The following is a 24,956-nucleotide window of genomic DNA, read 5'->3' as shown; positions in this document are numbered from 1 at the left end:
ACGCAATGCTTTTTCAGCCTGAGAAAATATATTTTTAGACTACTCAATATACAATATGATTGTGATACCTTTACAATTACGATTCTATCATGATACAGCAATTTCATATACAGAAAGAAAACCATCGATCCATCCGATATCTATGTACTGTAACTGAGAAAGTAAATTGATTACAAATCTTTCTCTCATAGGTTTGTGAAAAAGAGTTGTCTGATTAAAAGCATAAACTGTATCTCCAAATATTTCATTTTAAATTGTTTCTTTTTATCAAAAACAAAAGTTTATATATATATATATATATATATACACATATATATATATATATATATATATATATATATATATATATATATATATATATATATATATATGTGTATATATATACATATACATATATACACACACCCAGTTAAGGAATCAAGAAAAAAACTGGAGAATGAAATTTCAAACTTCGCAAGCAACCCTCTTTGACTTTCTCATTAAAACACTCATTGAATTTTGATGTGCTTTTCATTGGCTGGCATCAATTCTGGTACAGTTTATATCTTAATATCTTGGTTCCCAAGTTGTCTAAATTCTCACAAAGATTCACAGAGAATTCTGCTTTAGCTCTTATAGTGCATGCAGGACGTGTACCTAATGTTGTGTCCAGCTAGTGTTCCGAGTGCATACCTGCGAGATGGGCTGGTTGACATACACCCAGCCGGTCAGCGGGTTTACCCTGAGGTACTCCGGCTGCTCGCTAGACATAGAGTATGTGATGGCGGCATTGGTTCCAAAGTCGTCGTCGTGGGCCGCCACTCGCAAAAAACTCGTCCCAATCATCGTGTCTTCCCGAAGGAAGTCTACAAAGAAATAATCTGGGGTTTTTAACTTAACACAACACAACATAACACAGCATAGCATAGCATAGCATACCTCTTTTTTGTATTTAATTTCATCTGACAAAACCATTTTAATCCAAATGAATGATTTTTCACATTTTCATGCTAAAATTTAATTTAAGTGAGTTTTAAACTTTTATCATTTTTTTTTCATGACGACAAGCAAGAATGTTCAAGTTTTGCAAGTATTTTTATTTGCATCCCAATTGTTTTTATTATTGTATCCATTGACAAACAGGCATCCCCAATTTTCGAATGTTTAATATCATTCTTATCAATTTTCCTTGTTTCACCAGTCTAATGAAAATCACTTATCTTTAAATGTAGTATTTTAGTTCATCCATTTGTTGATGGCTGACACAGACAGACCAATGAAAATATCTAAAAAAATAGTGAAATTTCACATTTGTATGATGAAACCTAATTGGCTCATCAATAGTTTTATCAGGCATACTGGTCACAACATTTATGAGGTTTCACCTTGAGTAAAATGTGTGTGACGCAAACGGGCCAACATTTTCAATTAGAATCACTTTATGATGGTTTGAATTATTGGGGCCAAATTGACCTTGAGAATTGAAGATGTGAGGACATTTGAAGGTCATAGGATTGTCCCCCCCGCCCCCTCCAAGTCAATTTCAATTTCCACTCACACTCGTAGCGGATGTTCTCAAACTTGGGGCTGTTGTCATTCTGGTCCACGATGAGAATATTGAGCTGGCAGATGCCAATCAGTGGGTCATTGGCCTGGTCGGTGGCCGTTACTGTCACCGCGTACTCCCGCTGGCGTTCGCGGTCAAATTTCCGGGCAGTGACAATCGTCCCTAAAGACAAATGATGACAAGAAGAGACGGCCGTCATTTGCCGCATCCTGGCACAACGGAAACCTTTGACACCACGAAAGCGAATGAAGGTGTGCTTGGACGCAGCAATGAAACAAGGAAATCAGTTTTGATTGCATCCTACTCTTGTGATGGAAACCTTGACTGATGGTCCAAGCTGTAAAAATTTCATCACACATATAAGGTTTTTCCTGGCTCAAATTGTGGCAGCGGTGGTACCTTCATGATCATTTATGCACCCCACTGGCTCAAACACCCACTTCTGATACGTTTACATGCAATTTCAGTTTTAAAAAAAACAACTTTTTTTTAATCATCATAAAATAAAAGTACATGAACCAAAATGCTTGAACCACTGTCACATTATGCAAAATGTTAATATTCAAAACTATGTTAAAAACTAGGGCGGCACGGTGGTCGACTGGTTAGCATGTCCGCCTCACAGTTCAGAGGTTGTGGGTTCGATCCCGGCTCCGGCCTCCCTGTGTGGAGTTTGCGTGTTCTCCCCGTGCCTGCGTGGGTTTTCTCCGGGAACTCCGGTTTCCTCCCACATTCCAAAAACATGCATGGTAAGTTGATTGGACGCTCTAAATTGCCCCTAGGTGTGATTGTGAGTGCGGATGTTTGTCTCTGTGTGCCCTGCGATTGGCTGGCAACCAATTCAAGGTGTCACCCGCCTACTGCCCGAAGACTGCTGGGATAGGCTCCAGCAAGCCCACAACCCTTGTGAGGAGAAGCGGTATAGATAATGGTTGGATGGATGTTAAAAACTGTTTTCATAAGGTCCCCGTATGCCATGGATTTTGACCTCTTGCGGGTAGGTCTTGAAAATTTCTGGTGATTTAATGCACACAGTAAAAAACAGACACATAGCAAATAACACTTGCTGGTCAATTGAGATGTGTAACGTGTGCATGCACCTGTGTCAGGGTGGATGCTGAAGGCGGGCACGGTGGAGTCTTTGTGCATGAAGCCGTATGTGACCTTGCCGTTGGAACCCTCATCGGCATCCACGGCATCAACCTGCAGCACAAACGTCCCGGCCGGCTGGTTCTCCATTACCGTTGTCTTCTCCCGGTACTGTTGGCACTGAAGGGGGGTCGAAAGAAAGAGGAAGAGGGCAAACTATGTCAGAGTGCAGAAGAGGTTATGTTTTATTCATTGCACAAGCACAGTTCATACATATGTGTAAAGTCTTTTACAGGGAAAAGTGGCATTCACTTATGTGGTGCGGAGAAGCAGTGAGGGGGTGGTAGTGGGTGGTAGGGCAGAAGTGGCCTGAGGCCACTCCTTGTGAAGCTTCATGAGTAGACAGACCAAAAAGGCTCAAGAAGCAATGTATGAAAAGACACAGGAAGTCAACCATCTTGGTTTGAAGCCACCTTATTACCAATTTCTCAAGAAGCCTTGCCTGACCATGTTGGGTTGAAGCAGGGATGGCCAACTTAAATGATGGAGGCAGCCGCAATTTTTCTATCAGTGGGACTGGAGGGCGGGGGGGGTTGACAGTGCGGGGGAGGGGCGGGGCACGAGCCAATGTGCACTATCTAACAAGATATTTGACAAAACTGCCATTTGAAGTATGGACAAAGTAATGTACGGGCGTATGCGCAAAATTCCTCAATGTATTTTATTTTCCATAATACATTTCTCAATGCATTATTAAAGATCCATTATCCTAACCCAACAACAAAGTTGGTTTGAGTTTGAAGCAAACAACGACATAACCACATATTGTGATTTTTTTTCCCAACGCAAAGGACCCTCTTGCATAAAAATTACCATCCACGGACAGCACAAAACTGTTGAATTCCAAGCCAACATTAAAGATTGACAAATTTCCCCGCCCCTTTTTGGGGCGTGGCTTATGTTATGTTTTCGGTCTCAGCTGTCCACATCACGGGAGGGAGCCAAGCGTGGTAATATTGGTCGCTTTGTCAGTTCTGTTGTCTAAAACGGTGGCCGATCGCCATCAAAATGCAAATGCACATTACTACTCTTGTCCACTTCAACCTGTAGAAGTATAAAAGTGTTCTGCACAATAGTTTGGATTTATTGACGTAAAACGTGATCTCATTATGATCACCTCCACAAAATCAAAAATACCGTGGCGATTGCTCCTCCACTTTCACAAGCTGAAGCGGACAAGAGCATGAATGCGCACACGAACTCCGACTAGTTATACTTCGGACATTTAGCAACGCTAACCTCATGTCAACCCTCAGGCGAGAGAGACGATGGCTTTCAGCAGCAGCAGGCAGATTGGAGCTTTACGGCCCCCTCTTCCCTCCCCGGCTAAAGGTAGGATAATGGGACGGCTAATAGCAACAACTAGCTTCAGGTCGTTAAAACAAAAGGTGTTAGCACAACAAGCTCCTTACTCTGCGTCCAGCCTGCATTGATCTTCAAGTCGCGGGGTTGCCTCCCAAGCTGTCGCATGCGTTGTCAGACAGAGAGCCGCCAGGGAGTGAGGTAAGCCCTCATCGAACAAGCGTCAATGTTCAGCGAACAAAAAGTTCCAGCAAGGCTGACACATGCAGCCCGTATGCTGCCAGTTGTCCATCCGTGATCTTAACACAAAGTTTTATAGGTTGCATCCTGAACAGACTAATAGGTGCCACCCTACTGACAGAAAACATTTGCATGCAGGAAATCCGCTCTAGTGCCGCTCCTATTTCCTTAAAACTCTGTACTCACGCAGTACTCGAGGCTGACATAGCTGTACGCAACTTTAATTTGTAGTTCTTGATTCCCCCCAACAGATTCCTCACAGCAGTGGGCCACAGCGTAACTGCATTTGCAGCACACGGCTGCGAGTGAGACTTTCAAAATGAATCTATTATACATAAGGTACCATTTCTCTCCGCCAAGATGTTTGCGCGTTTGCGCCCCCACAAGCTGTTCCTGCTTTTCCAGGCCAAATTGTGTGAATTAATGAAGCTCGCTTAGAAAAGTACTTGATTCTATTTTCACCGCTAATTGTCATGTATCTGCAACAGCCACAACGCGTGTGTGTGTGTGTGTGTGTGTGTTTGTGGGGGTGTGCGTGTATGTGTGTGTGCACGTGGGCTTGATTTATGAGAAGTTCCACAGCAATTTCACGGCGCTATTTAACGGCTCCATTGAGGTGGAAGTGCAGAATTCTGCGACTATTAATCGGATATTGTGATTATGGCATCCCTGGTGGAAAGAGGAAAGAAGGCCTGTGTGGGTTTGCGTTGGATTGTATATTCTCATCATATTGTGATTCATTGTCAATGGTTAGCTTTAATGTGTATTTTTATGTGATAATGGTCTCCAAACGAAATTCAGCAGCCTCATGAAAGCATGCATTGACTTGATCAGGAATGTCTATCATAGAAAGACCCCGCCCAAAAAGTGCTACGTCCATGCCTGTAACGGCACAGGAATCTGCCATTTTTGGTTTAAATGTGATATTTTCGGGTCATTTTTGCCTCTTATAAAGCGATCACATTTAGCCCCTGAAGCCAGTTCAACTTAGCAACATTACATTTGTTATACTAATCATTCATGAGTACATTCACAAAAATGTCTGTAGAATTATTGCCCAGAAACACACAGGAAGTCTGCTATTTTGACTTTTAAGCCTTTTAAGAATAATTGTTTGCTGTTGTTTCCAATTCAAAGACATACTGGTCTTCCAGATTACATCTGACTGCTACCAAGTTTGAACCAATTATACTATGCAGATGAGCAACACTCGATTGCAAAGCATGTTAATTTTTGTCACGGCTTGTGGCCAAAGCAAAAAAGCAAAGTTTGATTCCTCCGCCCATAAAAAATAACTCTGGAGAACCCACGGATTTAGTTGAAAATTCAGCTCCAAAGGCCAATCTTCCTTAGCAACATGAAATTTGTTACAGCTTCAGCTGTTTGGAAAGCACTCTATAAATGAAGATTTATTGTATTGTAGTATATTGTAATGTATTAAGACAACCCATAAAGTTTCAAAAAGCCACGCTTGAAAACACACAAGAAGTCAAACATTTTGGTCTGAATAGACCACTTCAGGATCGTTTCCAGGGGTCGTTCACAGAAAATCTGGTAAAGTCTATCACAGTTATCCATTTGGTAAAGCAACCGTTTCATCCTAGAAAGATTGTTAGGTAAGTTGAGCTGGGCTTTCGCAAGTTTAAATGATCGTATTACACAATATATAAAATGACTGTAGATTCAATAAACAAGCAATAGCGCTTGTCTTGCAGCATTGCTCTCCTTTGCACTTTACATCATCTCTTTGGTGCGGCTATAATAAGGCTGACTGCACTACTGATTTTCTCGGTAAATTTCCCAGTTCAGTTCCTGACCTCCGGGATACGGCTGGTTAGTTTTGCCTCTCCAGTGTGCTTTGGAGGGAGAGAGGGAACTCGCTGAGTGTCGGGCTGCGGTGCTGACTGAGTTCAAGTGCTCACCTCGCACCTCACTAGCGAGCATGTGATCAGAGAGTGGTACGGTAGTGACTTTTTAACCAATCGGTCGAGCTGGAGGACAAGTTTGAAAGATTCTGTCCACCCAGACCTCATCTGGCCATTCCACACTGGAAAATAGATTTTATTCGGGGTGTTTCTGAGTAATGCTAATATGCCCTTAGACCCGTAATATGTACTGGATCTTATCCACTTTTTTTTCTATTGTCTTCAATTGTTTTTCTCTTGTCACTGAGCACACTACTTACTCCGTGGGGCTTGAAAGAGCAGTCAAAATACATTAAAATGCCGGTCATTAGGTGTAATTCTACTCTGAAAACTGATGGCAGTGAATGAGTAACAGCAAAAACTGCAAAAGAAGGCACATTAAAGTTTGGCGTTTTGCACATTGTTGCGTTTGCTTAGTGCTCGAGTGGGACGTCTCCCACGTTGGTCAAAGCTTTGAATTAAAGAGCGAGACGAGGGTCCGACCGACTAATCACTCCTCCAGGGAGGCTGATAAACAGATGAGGTACAAAGACAATGAGCGTGAGTGGGAAAAGAGGACTTATGTGGGATGGAAGAAGATCACACTGCTGCCGTCGTCACGGTGATGAAGAGGTGGAAAAGTGAGCGAGAAATCAGGTTTCACAAGCCAAAGGGGTTCTTTACCACACATGTGACGAACGCACAGGGAAGACATTTTTCCAAGGACCTCTTGATTATCTTCACCCCAATTCAATATTAGCTACTATGTGTTAGCTTAAATGCAACAGAAAATAATTTGAGGGCGCCTGGTTGCCGGTATGCCACCTTCTCAAAGACGGGCTTGTTGTTGTTGACGTCGTCCACGCCGACCACCACCTGGGCCGTGGAGGACAGGGCCTGAGGGCCGCCCGAGGCGTTGTCATCCATCGCCGTCACGTTGAGGACGTACTCCACTCCCTGGAGGTGAGGTGGAGGGCTGGAGCGGAGACGGATCAAACCTGGACGGCAAGCAAAAACATATGGAGGTCACCAGTGGAAAATCACACACAAATACCACCATTCATCCAATTTCTAGAGTGCTCGTCTTTATTAAGGTGGCGAGGGAGCTGCGGGCTATCCCAGCTGACTTTGGGCAAGACGTCTTGGACTGGGAACACATAGGAACATATAAGCTGGTCTCCAGTCAACATAAGGGACCTACAGACAGAAATTTATCGAGTTACCGAGGTCAATATGGCTAACAAAAACTAACAAAATAACTATAATTAAAAAAAACAATCAACAAAAAATAAAAACGAAAATGATTTTAAAGAATGAAAACTAACCAAAACTACATCTTATGAGTACAAAATTGACTAAAACTAACTATAATTATAGCGAAAATGGCCTTTGTTTTTGCAAACAGTCGTTTGAGGATTGTAGTTATTACCCAGTGACCGTTTTTTTATTTATTTTGCACTCAAAAATACGGCATATATTAAAAAAAAAAAACTAATAAAAACTCAACTTATGGGAAGCATTTAAAAAAACAAAACAAATTTGCTCTAAAAACTAGTGAAAACTAACTGAATTTAAAAAATAAATAACTATAATGAAAGATACCCAAATACAACTCTGCTGGTTACCAGTTAATGACAAGTTACATAAAAACAAACAGTAGACTGGTCAGCAGCCAATGGCGGGGCAGATGTAGACATACAACGAACTGATTGCCAGTGAATTTGAGGACACCTATACAGAAACAGTAGACTGGTTGGCAGCCAATGACAAGGCAGATGTAGACAACCAATCAACTGGTTGTCAGTGAATTTCAAGGAACATATAGACTTCAAATAAAATGGTTTCCACTCAACTCACCAAACCACTAGGCCACAAAATGATGAAAACAATTAAAACCAGTACAATACCTTTTCATCATCATTATTATTATTACTATTGTTAGTACTTGCAGCTGTAGTACTTGTAGTATCTGTAGTCATAGTTTGTTAGTATTCGCATCGCAGTGAATGTGTGACATCGACTTTTGCGGCTTCACACACCTACATAATCAAATAAGTGTCGCGTCAGCAGCACGTCGTTGGAATACTGATCGGACTGTGACAATTGCTTTCGACACAAAGGGACACGGCCAGGGTGTCTGCAGTGTTAAACTTGACACTCTTGACAAAAATGAGCCGCCTCACCTCCATGGCGTCGTAAAATGTGTTAATGTTAGTTACTTTGTGGTTGCTGAGCGACGGCCACAAGGGACAACGGTCCGATGGGGACCGCGCTTTGGGCTCCGTCATCCCCGGCCCCATCATGTGTCTGGTGTGGGCGACTCATCTGCATCCCACTCGGCTTTGAATGACTCTCTGTGTGTGTGCTTTGTATTCATCTCATACCCTGGCTGCTCTGTTTATGTCGTGAGTGTGTGTGTGTCAGCGCTGTGTGAGTGTGTGTGGGCTTGAAGTGTGAACAGTGCTTATTACATCCTCCTTATCTTCACAGGCCGGGCCAGGTGCTATCACTGTCATGTGTTCATTTGCTTGTTGTTTCAGAGGAGAGCAGGGAATTGAAATCATGGGTGCATGTGCATGCGTGCTTGTGCAATATACATCGGTCTGTGTGTGTTTACCAGACTAGGGATGGGAAATATTACAGCCACAACATGTATGATTTTGGGTTTGTTCATAGCACCAGACCATAACCTGTGATTTGTGTGCGTATGCGTATGCGCGCGTGTGGGTGCGCAGGTGTATGTGTGTGTGTAAGATGGATGATGGCCACCGTGGGAGAGTGCGCCTTGAGGTGTTTGTCACAATAGCTGATTCCAGGTTACGTGTGAGTGCGCGTGTGTGAGGGTGACGCACACAAACAGACAAGTAGAAGGGAAGGAGGTGGCGAGAGCTGACTCCAATTTGCAGCCACAGAGAAGTGTGAGAAGAAAGAAGATGCATCGTACATATTGCCTGATATTAACGCATGGATGCACGCACACGCACGCGCGCTCTAATATAAACTGACACACACACATTTGTACTCTGCAAAGCTGCAATGCAATTAAGTCGAGAAAAAGACGTTTTCCCACTCCGTCGTCTTTCTCTCTCGTGTGCGGTGAGGCGTCACTTTTTGTATGCTGATGTGCATCTTTGACATGCATACCAGCGCTCTCGGTGCCGTCCTACCCCCTTTCTCCCCAATTACTATACCAAAGCACTATTACAGATTTAATCTCATGAACCCGCTGGAATGTGATTGTCCGCACATTTCAACTGAACATTTGCGTTGTCCTACTCACAACCTCTTAAACATCCAAGTTGATGTACCCCCTTTCCATCTAAATGTCTTTTTATGAAACGAATCAACTTGCGCACCGCGAGTTTCGAAATCCTTGCACTCCCCTTTCAAAACTGAGACAGAGATGGCGCACACCCACTCTGTCGGCACAGTGAAAATAAAATTTCACAAATTATGTTTAAGCCATGCACCTCCTTTCACCATCAGGCAGAATGGGTTCACCGTCTAGATTGTGCACTTGCTAGATTGCAACTGTGCACCCCTCAGATTGAGAATTAGTGCACCCTGTGCATTGTACACCCAATAGATTGCTACTGTGTTTGGGATTATCTGATTTAAAACAGATTTGGAGCACCACTTCTATTCCGCTCCCATGCTAATGTGTCTTTTTTTTTTTTCACCAACTATGTGTTTCACAATTGATGAAGGAAAACTGAGCATTTTTTATTTTTTTCACTCACATTTTGATCATGTTTGTAGGGGAGAGGCGGTGCACCTGTGTTTTCAAATAGTGAAACTTTAATGCAATGTCTTAGTTTAATCATCAGGTGTAATGTGACAAAACATGACATGATAAATGACTTTTTTTCCCTGTAGTGTGCGAGAGAGGGGTGCAAGGCTTAAAATGTTGGGTAATGGTTTCTCTCATGACTGTGATGCTTCCAGATGCTACCACATCTCAAACGGCAAAGTTAAAAAAATGCTGATTTCTTAGTTGGGCACCCCCCTCAAAATCCTAAGGGGTCAACTTGAAAATAAAACATCCGAAATGCCCTTTTTTAACCTCCATTTATGATTAAATAAAAAGAAAATTGAGTATTTTAGAATAATTTTGCCAAGATTAAATAGGAGAGAGGGGATGTCACCAGACTTGAAATGGTTTAGCATTCCCTGAGTGGTAAAAGGTGGTATTACAACAAAGTAAGAATGATGGCCCTCATTTGATTTGAAGTGAGGTTTTTATTTTTACATGGTTCATCGAGAAGCTAATGAGGGTAACTACAAAAAACATCCTTTTTCTAATTAAAACAACCCATTGTTTGCTGATCAATCAGAAATAATAAAATGGTCTCTGGGTTATTGTTTTTTTATGATTTGAAGCTCGGCTGTGAAGACGTGAGGAGTCCCATGAGGAACAGGATTAAACACGAGCCCAGTTGTTGAAAACATTTTTAAATCTTCCTTTAGGGGATGTGATTTTCTTCCCTTTTCTTCTTTTCATTCATGTATTCTTGAATTGAAACAGCAAAGCTTTTTTTTTTTTTTTGGCAGCGCTTCATGTGATATATTGAATTTGATTCATGTTGTCTTTTAAGTGGTAAATTAAAAAAGAATAACCAACCACAAAAAGACCAAAGGCGTTCCATAAATGACATCTTACAACTCCCAATGTTTTTCATGGTGTTTTCAAGAAAAAAAAACTGAAACCCTTATCATATACATGAAAAAGAATACATTCATTAAAGTGAAATTTTTAACAGGTCACATTTATACACTAGAAAAATTCAAACAATTAGTTTCGCGACGTTTCATTAACTACTTCTCTTGTAGGAAATCCAATAATCTGAATTGGAAGCAGAAACAGTTACCATCATAAAATCTTCAGTTATTTTTGTTTTCAGAATAAAAAAAGAATTGAAGTGCAATTTAAGGTACCTTTCTGAAAACATGGACAGCACATTACAAATTAATCTAGTGCCACAATATAGAAAAAGAAGTTAAAAAAAAAAAAAGAAGTAAACCAAGGAACAGCTGTTGAACTATTAGCTAAAGATAACAGTTGCTAGCCACTAACGCCGGACACTTTTGTCATATCATACAATGACAGCGTATTTAACCAGCTGTTTGTTTGTGTCCTAAATTAGCGACTGAATATGATTTCGAGACAGCGTTTTGTTGGTGCTGGTAGCAAGCGTTAAAACTGCTGATACGTCGATCACGGAAGTCAAGTTAGCCGTTACGCTACCCCGTGGGCCAACTTCAAAGTAAAAGTTCACTAAGGCTATTGCATTGGCATTAATGACTCAATGTATTATTTGGTAAGCTTTATTCTGAAGTTAGCCTTTGTGGACGTGGTGTGTTCGTTGAGTATGTTTGCAAAACACTCTTGTACATGCAACTTACGTGAACGCGCACAGTTTTTTTCACCAACCATTCTGCGGATCGTGCCCATCCTGAACCGATGCTTGATCCTCGGCAATCAAAGATGATTCATATATATATATATATATATATATATATATATATATATATATATATATATATATATATATATATATATATATACACACACACACACACACACACACACACACACACACACACACACACATACACACACACACACACATACACAGCTGGGCATTCCGCCGATGTGATGGACCGGTCCGCCTATGATGCATTCCCATTTTGTAGGCGATACACGGTACACTTAGCATAGTCGGAAGCCCATTTTTATGTTTGACCAATCAAAATGTTTAAATTGACTTGTTATTTTTGAACATGTAATGTTAATGCTTGAACAAAAATGTTTTCAGCAGTTTTGGGCATCTCCGGAAAAGTGAGGATTCCGTCCAACGCTAGTGATATGCATATTTGTCATCCTGACTCGTACAAGGTCAGGGACATTTGAGAGGTATTGCTATACAGTACTTCACAAGAAAAAAATTAACATTTTAAGTTTTAACACCTTTTTTTTCTAGCGTACCTAATGGAGTTGCCGTTGAGCATATGTTCCCGCAAATAAGCAGAAAGCCTGGAGGGAGTACAACTGAGATCACCAATATTAGTGCTGCTGTATCTTACGCAGATGATGCCACGACAGACGTGAATGAGTCGGCTGCCTTTGAACTGCAGAGTCAAATATTCACGCAATAAATCAATAATAAGACTGGCAGATTGCTGGAGCGTAAGAGGAAGTCTATTAAGCTCGTAGATTGTCGGAGGCGTGACCCTAAGTTGGCGCACACACTCGAGAAATCTGCATGCCGTCTATTTCCATTTCAACTTTGACCCATCTCGGCGGTCTCTCTCTGCCGTCTTGGTCTTCTAAGACGGCCTCTTCAGTATTCCGACTGCACAAGCTGCCGATTGTCAATTAAAATGAGAGAACATTTCGGCAGCCGCCTGCACTCGGGTGCACTTTCCCACCCAGACACCTTCATTACAACATTGACACTTCCTCATTATCCCCACCAGAATAGTCCATTGTACGACCCATTTAAGAGTTATGGAATGGAAATGACATGAAATAGTGACTAAGAGATGGCTAAAATCACAACAGTTGTTTTCTCAAATCCAGTTGGGCTAAAGACTGTTTAACGTTGGTTTCTGTTTTGTTATTTTTTTTGTATGCCCACAGAAATCCTATTCTAAGATGATGTGACTAGGAAGTGTATACATGAACCAAATCACTCATGTTTAGATGCATACGTTGCCCAAACAAACCCGGTCCTGTACGTGACTTGGACCAAAAACAGATTAAATTATGGTGGTAGACTGCGTAAAAGTACTAGGGAGTTCATACTTCAAATCTGAACTCCTAGTCCTATTATAATCAGAGATAAAGCCAGGCCTATAGATACATGGAACACGAACACGCATTGTACATATCACATATTGTACATCTTCTACAGAGAAGATTCAGATCAGTGCGATAAAAGGCAGGCAAGCGCACACACACATGCGTACACACCCATAAACACGCACACACACACATACACATAGAGAGGCACTCAGGCTTAATGAATAGAGGCACAAGGCCAGATAGATGTGACTAGTTTGTTAAAGGCAGCGTGTGGAATTGTGGCCCCTCTCACTATGGTACATACATACATCATATGTTTATATATAGCTGGAGATAGTGTATAAGCATTACATTTTTGGCTGGCAAAGGAGGAGCCCTAAATGGACTATGCAATAACACCTAAGAGCTGAAGACGGGAGGCATACACGCAGCGCCTAAGTGGACGCATATGGTACACGGAAAAGGTTTTAGGACATTCCAAGAACATAAAGTACCAAGACTAATGTCTCCTCTCATCTTCTCAGACATTTGCGTGCTTGTCACAAATGTGAACACTTACATGCACTTCAGGTCTGTATGTACTCCCTGGCCACTTTATTAGTAAATATAAAATCAAAATATTATCGGTGTTAAAGCACATATTAGGGGAAAAAGCCAATATTCAAGTGGTAGACTGCAATAACCTGACATGGAGTTCATACAGGGAACGGGTGACTGAAATTTCGATGCGAAGCTCGACTAAGTGAAACTGTACTGGCTATAGACTTAACCCAACAGCGCTTCCGGCTCTAGTGGTACAAACGCGGTTATGCGCTCCTGAATGGGTTAACCAATGAAAGGCTCCTCAAATCTTCATCTCAGATCCTCCGCTCATGCAAGTGGTTTTCCATTTCAGCAGATCCGTGAGAAGCACTTTGAAGACAACTGTAGAACTGTGAGTGGGTGAACAATGTACAGTGAACTGCAGTACCAAAAACGCACATTCTATAATGGTGTATTGTCCCATGCTGAGACAACTGAAATGACAATGGTAGACGGAGATGAAAATGAGTAGGGAGTGTACACGGACACGATCAGTTAATCCCATAACTCTACATTTCTAACATGATATTTTCCTATTAATTGAAGATGGCAGGAAATACAAAGAGATTTTGACTGTACTGTAGATCTCATTATTTAGTTTTTTTTAGCGTAGAAATTTACATAAAGTTGAAGGATGGCGACTCCCTTGAACTCATTGTTCAATCACTTCTCCATTTGAAGTGGACATGGGACGGTTCCACAGTTCCACGGTCCCTGGGTCCAGTGTACTGTACATCTAATAGACTGTTGTGGTTGTTTTGATTTGGCAGAAGAAGGCACCTTTAAAACGGGGAGGAAGGTGTCGGAAGAAAGCAAAAAAATAAATAAAAATCTTGCGAGGATGCTAATGAGGGGAAAGGCGAGGGGGAGGAAGAGAAGACAGAATAACAATACATTAGCCTGAGGCAAGCCGGGAAAAGAAGCAGGGCAAAGCCGTGCGGGTGTGTTGCATAAAGCTGGGATCAGACGCAGGGCAGCTATCAGACCAAACAGCAGCTCAGGGCCAAAAACTAAATAATGGAAAACCAAAAATAAAGGAAAAAAAACCCAAAGGAAGACAAGATGACAGTGTGACAACAAGCTTCCTCTGCTCACGCTTCGATTTGAACACAATGCAACACGGGGCAGAAAATTCCAGACACTTGATCTAAGTATGCACTCTGGAGTCCTTTCATCTCAGTCTGTTGCCTTTATCGAGCCATTTAGTGCAAGTCTGCTGCCAGTTCAGGTTCATTCGGTCTAATTCTGCATGCCAACTTGAGGCATTCGGGCCATGTATGCACCCTCTTGTTATTTTATCTTAATCTATACACCGTTATTGAGTAATTTGGTTCAAGCGAGCAAATAGTGTTGGTTAATTTGGTCTCAGGTTGCTACACAATGTGCGACACAGTCAAACCCAACTGGAATGGATCATGGTGAAACATTTTTAGACCTGCTCGTGGACCGTGCGACGGAAAACTGCGACCCTGCAATGGGTTTTGAGGCCCCACATATACTGTAGTATATTGTGCTGTATTACTTTTATTAAACCATGAAAACATGGGGCGATGACCAAGCAAGACGTCCGTTGCCACAATAAGAGGAAGAGGGTGACCCCATTCAGAGTTCACTTGGGTCCGACCGAATTGCTAGTCAAGGGCTGGCTGGCTCAGGTATACAGCCAGGACAGTTTCATGTGGTTGAAATTTGCGTTTAAACGTATGCCATTTGCTCCGTGTATCCACTCCCTAAACACAAGGTAGCACACAGAGCAGAAAAGACTGTTTATTGGCACCCTCCGACACAGCCTGTTTATTTATGGCTTGTAATAGGAGAGCGTGATCATCATATTGACCAAGCCGTTCCCATCCTAATGGTCCCTTTAAATCTGCAAGAAACGTACTGTATTTTTTGGGCTGACTTACAGGCAAATTAACACTTGAGGGGGAGGGAAACTGCGGCTTGAACGACCCTACAGTATGTGTTTGTGCGTGTGAGGCAATCAAGGTTTTCCATCACCATCAGCGTGAAACGAGATAGGATGACGCACGAGGGCGGCGTCCGATGTGCTCCGCGTCCATTACGAGAATGATAAAAATAATTTTAAAGAGCAAATAGTGAGCTCATTGAGACCTTAGTGGACCGTGTGATGGGCCTCAGTGTCACCTTGCCTCATAAACTACCACCGCTCAGTGTGTGTGTGCGCGTGTGTGCGTGGGTGTGCGTGGGTGTGTGTGCTTGACAATGGTCTAGCAGTCATTTAAAGGCATAACAAAGAGTAAAAGGTGCAAGTCAACAACAAACAAACACTGCAAATGTGGCGTCTGTTGCCCAGAATCTTAATTATGTTTCCCTCAGAGGGCTCATTAAATGAATGTTATGTTCTCTGGACAAAACATTAGGTACACCTGCACTATAAAATGCCATCCAATACCAAAATTGAACTAAACGCGGAAGGGAGAGCTAAAGCCTTCTCTTCCTTATTTAGTGACGTTACATATGTAATAATATGAGAATCCCTTTGTAATTTCCAAAGGTAAAGTATTGTATTTTTAAATGAGTGGCATAAAAATGAAAACCACTCTTATCTGTGAAATATTTATTTTCTTCAATCAAGCCCGTCAATCAAGGTTTATTTAGTGTATATACTGTATGCCTCCTTCTTTAGTGCACACCCTAGTCATTTTATCACAATTTACAACCATCATAGAGTCTTTTTGTTGACCTTTCCAGCCATGTCGGTTAATTTGCTGCAAATAAGCATCTAAACTTGGATTATTTAGTCCATGTATGCACTCCCTGGTCATTTTATCTTTGTTTACTGCCATAATCTGTTTTTTTGGCTCTTTCTGGTTAATCTGATCTAAATATGCACCTGAACATTGGTAATTTTTTTCAATGTATGCACTCCCTCATCAGTTTGTCAGAGTCCAACACTATTATAAAATATTTTGGTCCAAGTGTACTGCCAATGTCGGTTAAGTTAATCTAAATATGCATCATTGGATCGGTTATTTGGTTCATATACTGTATGCACTCCCTCCTTATTTTATCACAGTCTACCACCATTAGAGAATCATTCGGTCAAAGTCTGTGTTGCTGTATAGATGGCGTACATGATCTGAATTCTGAGACTGGATTCTGATAAATTAATTCTCAAGCCTCACCACCCCACTTCCCCTCCACAAACCTCCAAACAACCCACTTTTCTAAATCTGATTGCCCCCCGCCTTCCCTCCCAGAGGGTACCGCACCACAACAATAAACCTCAGACGGCGTTTTGTCGTCCTTGTGAGAAAATATGCAAGAAAACGCTTGTCTGGCTGCACGCTGCTGATTATTCCAAAGTCTGTGCGACATGACCTGTCAGAATTTAAATACGGCCGAGTGTGCTAGCGGAATGAAGGAGGGTGGCACATGCTCAGTGTAAGATGGCAAAACTCCAAACAGTGAAACATTTCCTACCTTTTTGGCTGTCGATGACAAAATTGCCCTCCTCGTTACCCGAGGCGATGCGGTACGTGATGCCATCTCCGTCGGGATCCTTGGCCAGCACGGTAGCCACCAACGTGTTCGGGCCAGCGTCCTCCGACACGAACGTCCGGTAGCTAAAAGAGAAAGCACAATAAAATACACGATTAACAATTACTATACAATTATTGACTCATTTACTGCCGTGAATTTTTTATATTTCTCAACTGGAATCTGAACGTTGATAATCCAATTATTTGATGGATTATCGACTCTAAAACATTTCATTCAGTCATGTGGTTGCCGTATGTACTCCATGGTCATTCCATCTTAATCTGCCACCATTGTCAGTTCATTTGGACCGTGTGGTTGGCCAGTAAAGAGTCGTTTGGTCAGGCTGAGCATCAAAAGTTGATTCATTTGGTCCATGTCTCTGGTCTGTCTCGGTTTAGGCCCATTCTGGAATCATGTATTGCCTGTATAAATTTGGTCTGCAAGTAGACTCTTCTTTAGTCCATGTAACAACATGCTACAAAAGTTCATTCATTCATTCATTATCCATACCGCTTCTCCTCACAAGGGTCGCGGGGCGTGCTGGAGCCTATCCCAGCTGTCTTTGGGCAGTAGGCGGGGGACACCCTGAATTGGTTGCCAGCCAATCGCAGGGCACACAGAGACAGACATTCGCACTCACAATCACACCTAGGGGCAATTTAGACAGTCCAATCAACTTACCATGCATGTTTTTGGAATGTGGGAGGAAACCGGAGTACCCGGAGGAAACCCACGCAGGCACGGGGAGAACATGCAAACTCCACACAGGGAGGCCGGAGCCGGGATCGAACCCACGACCTCTGAACTGTGAGGCGGACGTGCTAACCAGTCGACCACCGTGCCGCCCGCTACAAAAGTTGTGTTTTTTTTTTTTTTTGGGACGTCTGGCTTTTGACTGCTGTGAAGAAGATGGTTTAAAACAACAAAGTTAGCAGTGGGCTCACACTTACAAACACTACTGTACCTGGGTGCATATTTGTTATGTTGTTTGGTGCAAACAGAAACACAGCTTGGAGCTAAAAAGCTGTCGGGAATGCAAAGAGACTCACAGTTGGATGTGGTTTTATGTATTTATTTATAAAAATAAATAAATAAGCAGCTTTCTGTGTGACCGCCTACTTCTACTTCCGACTGTGAGCCGCAGGTGTTAAAGGAAATAAAGAAGTATGAGAGTACTATAAAACATTATTTCAGTGGCAGGCTCTGAGAATACATGTCATACACCAGATGAACCAGTATGTGCCAGTCTAAAGCCTAATATCAGCACGTAACGCATGCATATACATTACCAGATGTTTGCAGGTAACGGTCTACTGCAGTTTGCGCGCTTTCAAGAGGGGGAGCGCACTTGCCTTTTGCATGCATTTTTCATCAGCTGCCGCCTTAGCCAGCAGAGTTTAGCTGGCACGCTTTAAATTCCCCTCAGTTTTGTCTTTACGTCTCACTCCACACTTTGAACTGCAGCTTTGAAGCCTCGCCGCAGATACGCTTGGGTCCACAGGCCCGAGAGGATGGCCGACATGGAGGACACATCCTAACATTGCTATAAAGAAATAGTTACCTGAACTATAGGGTGGGACTAAGTGAGGCCCGCCACCATAGAATAGTTTAAGAATATTTTTTGATGGATTATTCTATAGATTAATTGAGAAAAAAAACATTTTGCATTACAGTTTACAATCAGTTTCAAATGAATAATTTCCCACTATTACTGCGTATTGATCATTGTGGATTATTTGGTATTGTTTAAAGATAAACTCAAACTAAAATAAGCAACTAACTAAGCAATGCTTACAAAACTGTCACAAAACTGCAATAAATCGGCACCAAAATGGATGTGGACGTTTCTACTTATGCCCACATCAATCTCTGAAAACATCAGAAATATCTTGCCAATATTTTGGATTACATGTGTTTTCCTCAATGACAGACAGACAGTGCCACTATGGAGATGAAAATACTTCTTTTTCATAAAACTGGAAATGTTGGGGTAATCATTCTAATATTTTCAGAGGGTGAGGTGAGAATAAGTAGAGATGGCCACATACATTTTGGTCATGATTGATCGCAGTTGTCGGCCGTTATGCGACGAGTTTTCTACATTACGCGTTTAAGACTCCCTGGCGCAATCACAGAACGGCAAGTGAGGAGGGACATATTACTTTGGGGTCACAAACTGATGAGACATTATTAAGCCATTTTATAAAAGAAACCATGGTAGCCGCAAACAAATATGAACATGTAAAATGAAGATTGAAGTTACTTTCCTTTTTTCTTTCTATGTCTGCTGAAGACACCACTTTGAGCCGGGCGGTCTGCTCCAGCACGTCTGCCATATTGGATATGGCAATCGCATTAGCTATTAAATTGGCAAATTATACGGTGTTCCATCACTTCGCAGGTGATACGTTCCGTGAGTTCCCGCGATAGGTTGACTTTTTTGTGGGGGGAACTCATTTGAGGGGGGAGGGGAGTGCATCATCTATTAAGCCAAAATGACTTTCTGATGAACAGTCAGTGAAACAGTGCGCCGGAGCATATTTACGAACATACCCATGATGAGGCGACGTGGATTTTGGAGGCGATGAGCTCTAATATTCATACTCTTGGTTGTTATAAAACAAATTTCCCCTCAATAAAAATCAACATTATTTTGACTGGTTCGACATAAGGATGAAAACTAGCAAGAAAAAAAAATTAGAAAGGTTCAACTGCAGTAGCTGAAATTATAATCACAAATGAAAACCAAGCAATACAGTCAAGTCGCAATAACCGAACCGTGAAGCAGTGAGGTAATACTGTATTTGTAAAATTGAGTTAGAATGAAAAAATGCAATCCAAAGCAAATGTTCAGTATTAATCCCACAAATGCTGGATTGATGATACATCTCCCAGGGGTAGGTGAACTGTGAAATCGCTTCACTTTGCCACATCCAACATTGCTGTTGGGTCGAAGTACTCAAGGTGAAATCTATTTGTATGTACTGTTCTATAAATATTGTCTATGGTAATACTTGGCAGTGACCGTCATTCAAGCTTATTGATTGGGAGTGGCAGTGCTGCACGAAGAGTACAGTAGCATCCAAAATATGGAGCAAAGTAAGCACTGTCCAATAATTGGGCCCTGCCATGCGTTTCATGCACCCTTAAAGCTGAGGTCTGAGGATGGGTCTGTGTCTACAGACGGCAGAGCTTAATTTGGTTGAGGTCTACATCTAAACTTGGGTCAGTGGTCGCAGTATTCATTCGATAGTCAATAGTTTAATCTCCACAGAGTGTTTCAACATCTAAAAAAGCACAGCCATTTTGAGTAGCGATGGTCAACGTCTCATAGGTTAATCTGACCTGACAGCGCAACGACCTCACATTCAACATGAATAAAGCCCTTTTTTTTTTTTAAGATGATGTGTGTGGGTGACCACTTCAATTCACTCTGCTCCATGCAGTCAGCCTGGTGCCTTTGGACTCCCTGCACGTCCCTAATTTGTCCTGATCGATGTTGCAATCAAATGAAAAGCACCTCGGACATACACCAGCACACACTAATTACTTTTTAACCCTTTTTTGCGCGTGCAACTTTTTTTCATTGCATGCCACCTCAGCCTGTGGAAAAGAGAAGCCTCCCGCAGGCCTGCAGAAATTAATTACTGAATTTAATTATTGACTTCATTTGCTTGGTGGAATTGGAGGCCAGTGGTTAGCGAGTGACTACTGGCTTCCAATTCTTAAAACGAATGGGGGTGAGGGGGAGGGGGTTGCAGTGCTGATTATGGCATTAATTTGGCCCACCTCCTCATATAACAGCGGGTGGCGTTCAATTTTGGACTGTATGTTGAATTTCGCAACTAAGTCACTTGAAGAGAATGAACCTCGCTTGTTTGCACCACATGAGCTTGCATCAATTAAGCATAAATGCACTCCATCAGTGGTGAGTGCCACCTAGCAGATTGTTCTTTAAAAGAAAAACAGAACATCTGATTATCTACAATTCTGCTACAATTGCTATATTGCTACAATTCTAACTTGTACCAAAACATGGAAATTGTGGCTTGTGACCTTGAAAATCAATTGTTCCAGTTTAAATGCAGGTAGATAATCGCAGTGGTGAGACATTTCTCATATGAATCTGTACAAGTAAGTGGGTGGGAGCTGAAAATAGCTCATTTTGCCTTTCATAATGAAGTGCGTTGCAATCAACAGGATTTTTGCTTTGACATGGAACAATTACCGGTAGTTTTAGTCTGACAATGTCTTGAAATGTCATGGGTGTTTATGGGACAAGGGACTGTCAATGATGCAGGACTTCAAATTAAATGGTTATAATCCATTTTTGTGTCATTTCTTGATTATCTTTGTTTGAATCAAGATACTTTTCTGAGTGTCTGTTCTATTTGGGGCAGTACTTGATAATAAAAACATTTGACTACATTGGCTCATGGTTACTACACTCAACCAAACCTGTTTTTTAAGGTTTGCATTGAAGTAGGCTGCCATTTCGCAACTGCATTTGGCCACAAAGAAAATTTAAAGAGTTTTTCACATTCAACATAATGCATAAGCAACATATCTACATTTTTTTGTTTTACATATTTACAAGCCATTCCATACTTCGCACATTAAGAGTGCAGTGGGTGGGGGAGATAGATATAATTTGAAATCAATACGGGTCTTGCTCTGAAACATGACCAAAATCCCTCAAACTTTAAGTCCAGCTTGCAATTTCTGATGCAAAAGTAATGAAAAATGTTTCTTGCGTCTTCGGCTCTTCCACACATTGTTCATAATGAGGCGCGTATTTCTTGAAATCAATCTTTGATGCATTGCAATAATCCTAAAAACATTTGCCAACGGTTTGGAACAGCAGTTTTCGGCGGAGTCTCCACCGGAGAGAAGTGCAGGTGAACTCAACAAGGAGAGTCAAAGCACGACATGGTAGACCGCATTCCCGCCACCCTTTCTCTCTGTACAACTTTTATCCGAAATATATAAAGAATGTATTTGTTGTTGTGGGGGAACGGTCGCCACGACAACAGCTGGAAATTGCCGGCCAAGGCAGCGGTGGTCCGCTGATGGGAGGGAGTGACAGCTAATATAAGCACCGATGGAGACCTGTCGTTCGGCGGGAGGCAAAGAGACGTATGCTGACGCATTATAACTCCCTGCTGTCACTGACTCACGGCCCCCCTGAAAAAATAAAAGCGCAACCTTAAGAGAGGTCCATAATGACACCTTGCCAGTAGCACTCATCATGCAGAAGGTGGATTTATTGCTTTCGTTATTGCTTCTTTTCTGTCTGTCTGTCAACTCGAAGAACCAAGTGCCAGCAGATGCTGTCAATTTTGTCTGTCTTTCCTTTGGCCGTCCAATTTCAAGCTACATACTTGTGGCACTTAATTGCTATTATTGGATTAGTGTGGTTGTTGTTGTGCATTTGCTGTTTTAAATTCAGTCAGTTTTTATTTTTTACTCGAAAAGGCCTTGTATTAGTTTACTTTTTAATTAGTGTTAGTAGTCATTTTAGTTTATATATTAATTTTAGTTTATATATATATATATATATATATATATATATATATATATATATATATATATATATATATGGTTCGTTTTTTGGAAACTTCGGTTCGGTATATTTTCGGTACAAAAAACATATATATTTTTTTCAAATATGTTTATTTTGAAAAGATGACAGGTAAATGGTAATTTTTTTTAGAATAAAATAAATAAAAGCGAACCATTCGGGTGATATTCTAAGAAATTACACCAGAATAAAAAATACACTAACAATAAAGATCTCTTAGTTTAGTAAATGATTAAAGCACTGACATCTTTAAACACTCAGCAGCAAAAGCCTATGACACATCTAAGTATTCAAGTTAAAGCCAAGTTGTCATTACAGTATATATATATGAAAAAATACAAAATAACAGTTACAATTATTGCTAATTATATTAAAACTCTTTTTATAATGAAACATTTTTTTAAAAGTCTTTATGTATACACTTTTCAGGCATTGAAAACTTTGAATGTTCAACAGCATATTGTAACGAATTGGGTTATCTGTGTTGTGGTCGGATTTGTGTGTTGCTGAGTTGTGATGTTTCCGAGGTTCATCAATTTATCGTACAGCAAGCGAGTGGAGCAGCGGAGAAAGAAGAGCGCGAGCAGTTGTACTTGAATTAATAAAAATGTGATAATTAAACTACGTCTGACGGCGTGTTCCTGGAAGACGCTACAATATGATAAATCTCGCTATTTAAGTTTGACGTTTTTGCTCCCTCATTTGAGAAACATTCACAGTCGGATGATGCCGAGCATGTTAGACGTGCTAGCCGCAACATAGCCCTCCAAGCCGCGTAAGCTTGCTCTAATAAGTGGACCGAACCAAACGCAAGTGGACCGAACCAAACATGCCATACCGAAACGTATTTATACACCCGAGTGTACCGTTGTACAAGCCGCGTAAGCTTGCTCTAATAAGTGGACCGAACCAAACGCAAGTGGACCGAACCAAACATGCCATACCGAAACGTATTTATACACCCGAGTGTACCGTTGTACCACACACACATATATATATATATATATATATATATATATATATATATATATGTGTGTGTGTGTGTGTGTGTGTGTGTGTGTTTATATACATAATTATATGTAGTATTCGTTAAATAAATAAATACTTTTTAAAATGAACCGCAAAAGCTCATGGACGATATTAATTGACAAACACTAAAACGAGGGACATTTTTTATATAATTATAGTTACTTTTAGTTTGTTTTATTAGCATTAGATCTGGTAGATGTTTCTTTTTTAAGCATTTTCAAGTTCAAGTGGAGTTATTTCATCAGTTTTCATTAACTACAATAACCTTGGTTCCCTCCCAATCACCGTGCTGCAGTTTTTACTTTTTGTTGTCTGTTCAACCAAGTACCGACAAGTGTCATTGCTGTTGTTCTCTTTTGGCGCTGCTTCTGTGATCTCTCTTCTCTCCGTCTGTTCCCTCTCAAACTACATCCTAGCAGGTGTTATTGATATTGCTGTCTTTTGTTATTGCTTTTTGTCATCAGTCTTCTCTCTGCCTGTCCGCTCTCAAGCTACATACCGGCAAGTGTTAATGCTATTGTTGTCGTATATGTGTGTGAGTGTATGCGCATTATATTGAATTGTCCAGTGCCGTTATCTATTTAATTCCAGCAGCTGCAGTGGCAGGTTGAATTCTACACGGCGAGAAAGGGGACTCATTATTCCACTGACATTGAATCAATAGAACTACACAAAACACACGCACACAGACCCGCATAGGTACGTGCACACGCGCTAGAAACAATATAAGTACTCATTCAAACCAGATGCACGATGCATGACTGCTCCATACATCTACATCAATCGCTACAGTCCATCACTTCGCTTTTCCAGAATCTTCTCTGAGATTGACAACACAAAGTCTTGCGCGCGTACGCACAGGCACTCACACAGTCATGCCGAGTCCTCCTGAGGGTGCTGGTGGGCATGGCTGATTGACCCCAGCTCACCACGTTTGCCCGGCTCTCTGCCAGAAAATCAGCCAATTAAAAAGATGCCGGCGCCGCAGCGGCACCGGAGGGGGTGGGGGAGATTGTGAGTTTAGCAGAGGGGCATTGTGGGTAATGGCAGCTGCACACAGATCCAAACCGGGAAGCAGCTGCGAGGCGCTGACCTCACAGTGGAGCTGGCCGCCTCTCACGCACGTTGTCAGTCACACGATGCTTGTTGTGATGATCTTGCTATTAGTTAGCATTGCTCATGAGCAAATAAATGTTGTGACTCATTGCTTAACCCAAGTCATGACTTGACTTTCAAGGATTGTGTTTTTGGTCCAATTAGGAAAAGAAAACTAATGGAGGCACGCATTCAAGAATCTAAGAATTGACAAAT

At 41.5% G+C, this 24,956-nt stretch overlaps 1 protein-coding gene across 1 annotated transcript in view; it reads right to left on the bottom strand.

The window, feature by feature from the left end:
- LOC147149863 (neural-cadherin) overlaps window positions 1-24,956 on the bottom strand; it is a 256,943-nt gene that overhangs the window by 129,370 nt on the left and 102,617 nt on the right. The window contains exons 11-15 of the mRNA XM_086025213.1: window positions 16,976-17,118; window positions 6,967-7,139; window positions 2,647-2,815; window positions 1,538-1,708; window positions 673-845 (exon numbers count right to left, since the gene is read on the bottom strand). Of these exons, the coding sequence (XP_085881339.1) occupies window positions 673-845; window positions 1,538-1,708; window positions 2,647-2,815; window positions 6,967-7,139; window positions 16,976-17,118 (829 nt within the window). The remainder of the gene's footprint in view (window positions 1-672; window positions 846-1,537; window positions 1,709-2,646; window positions 2,816-6,966; window positions 7,140-16,975; window positions 17,119-24,956) is intronic.

This window comes from Filicampus tigris, chromosome 3 (assembly GCF_054856515.1).
Source record: "Filicampus tigris isolate MCC_2025a chromosome 3, RoL_Ftig_1.0, whole genome shotgun sequence".
Classification (NCBI taxonomy): Eukaryota; Metazoa; Chordata; class Actinopteri; order Syngnathiformes; family Syngnathidae; genus Filicampus; species Filicampus tigris.
The sequence above is the reverse complement of the archived record's forward strand: the minus strand, read 5'-3'. Positions and strand labels throughout refer to the sequence as shown.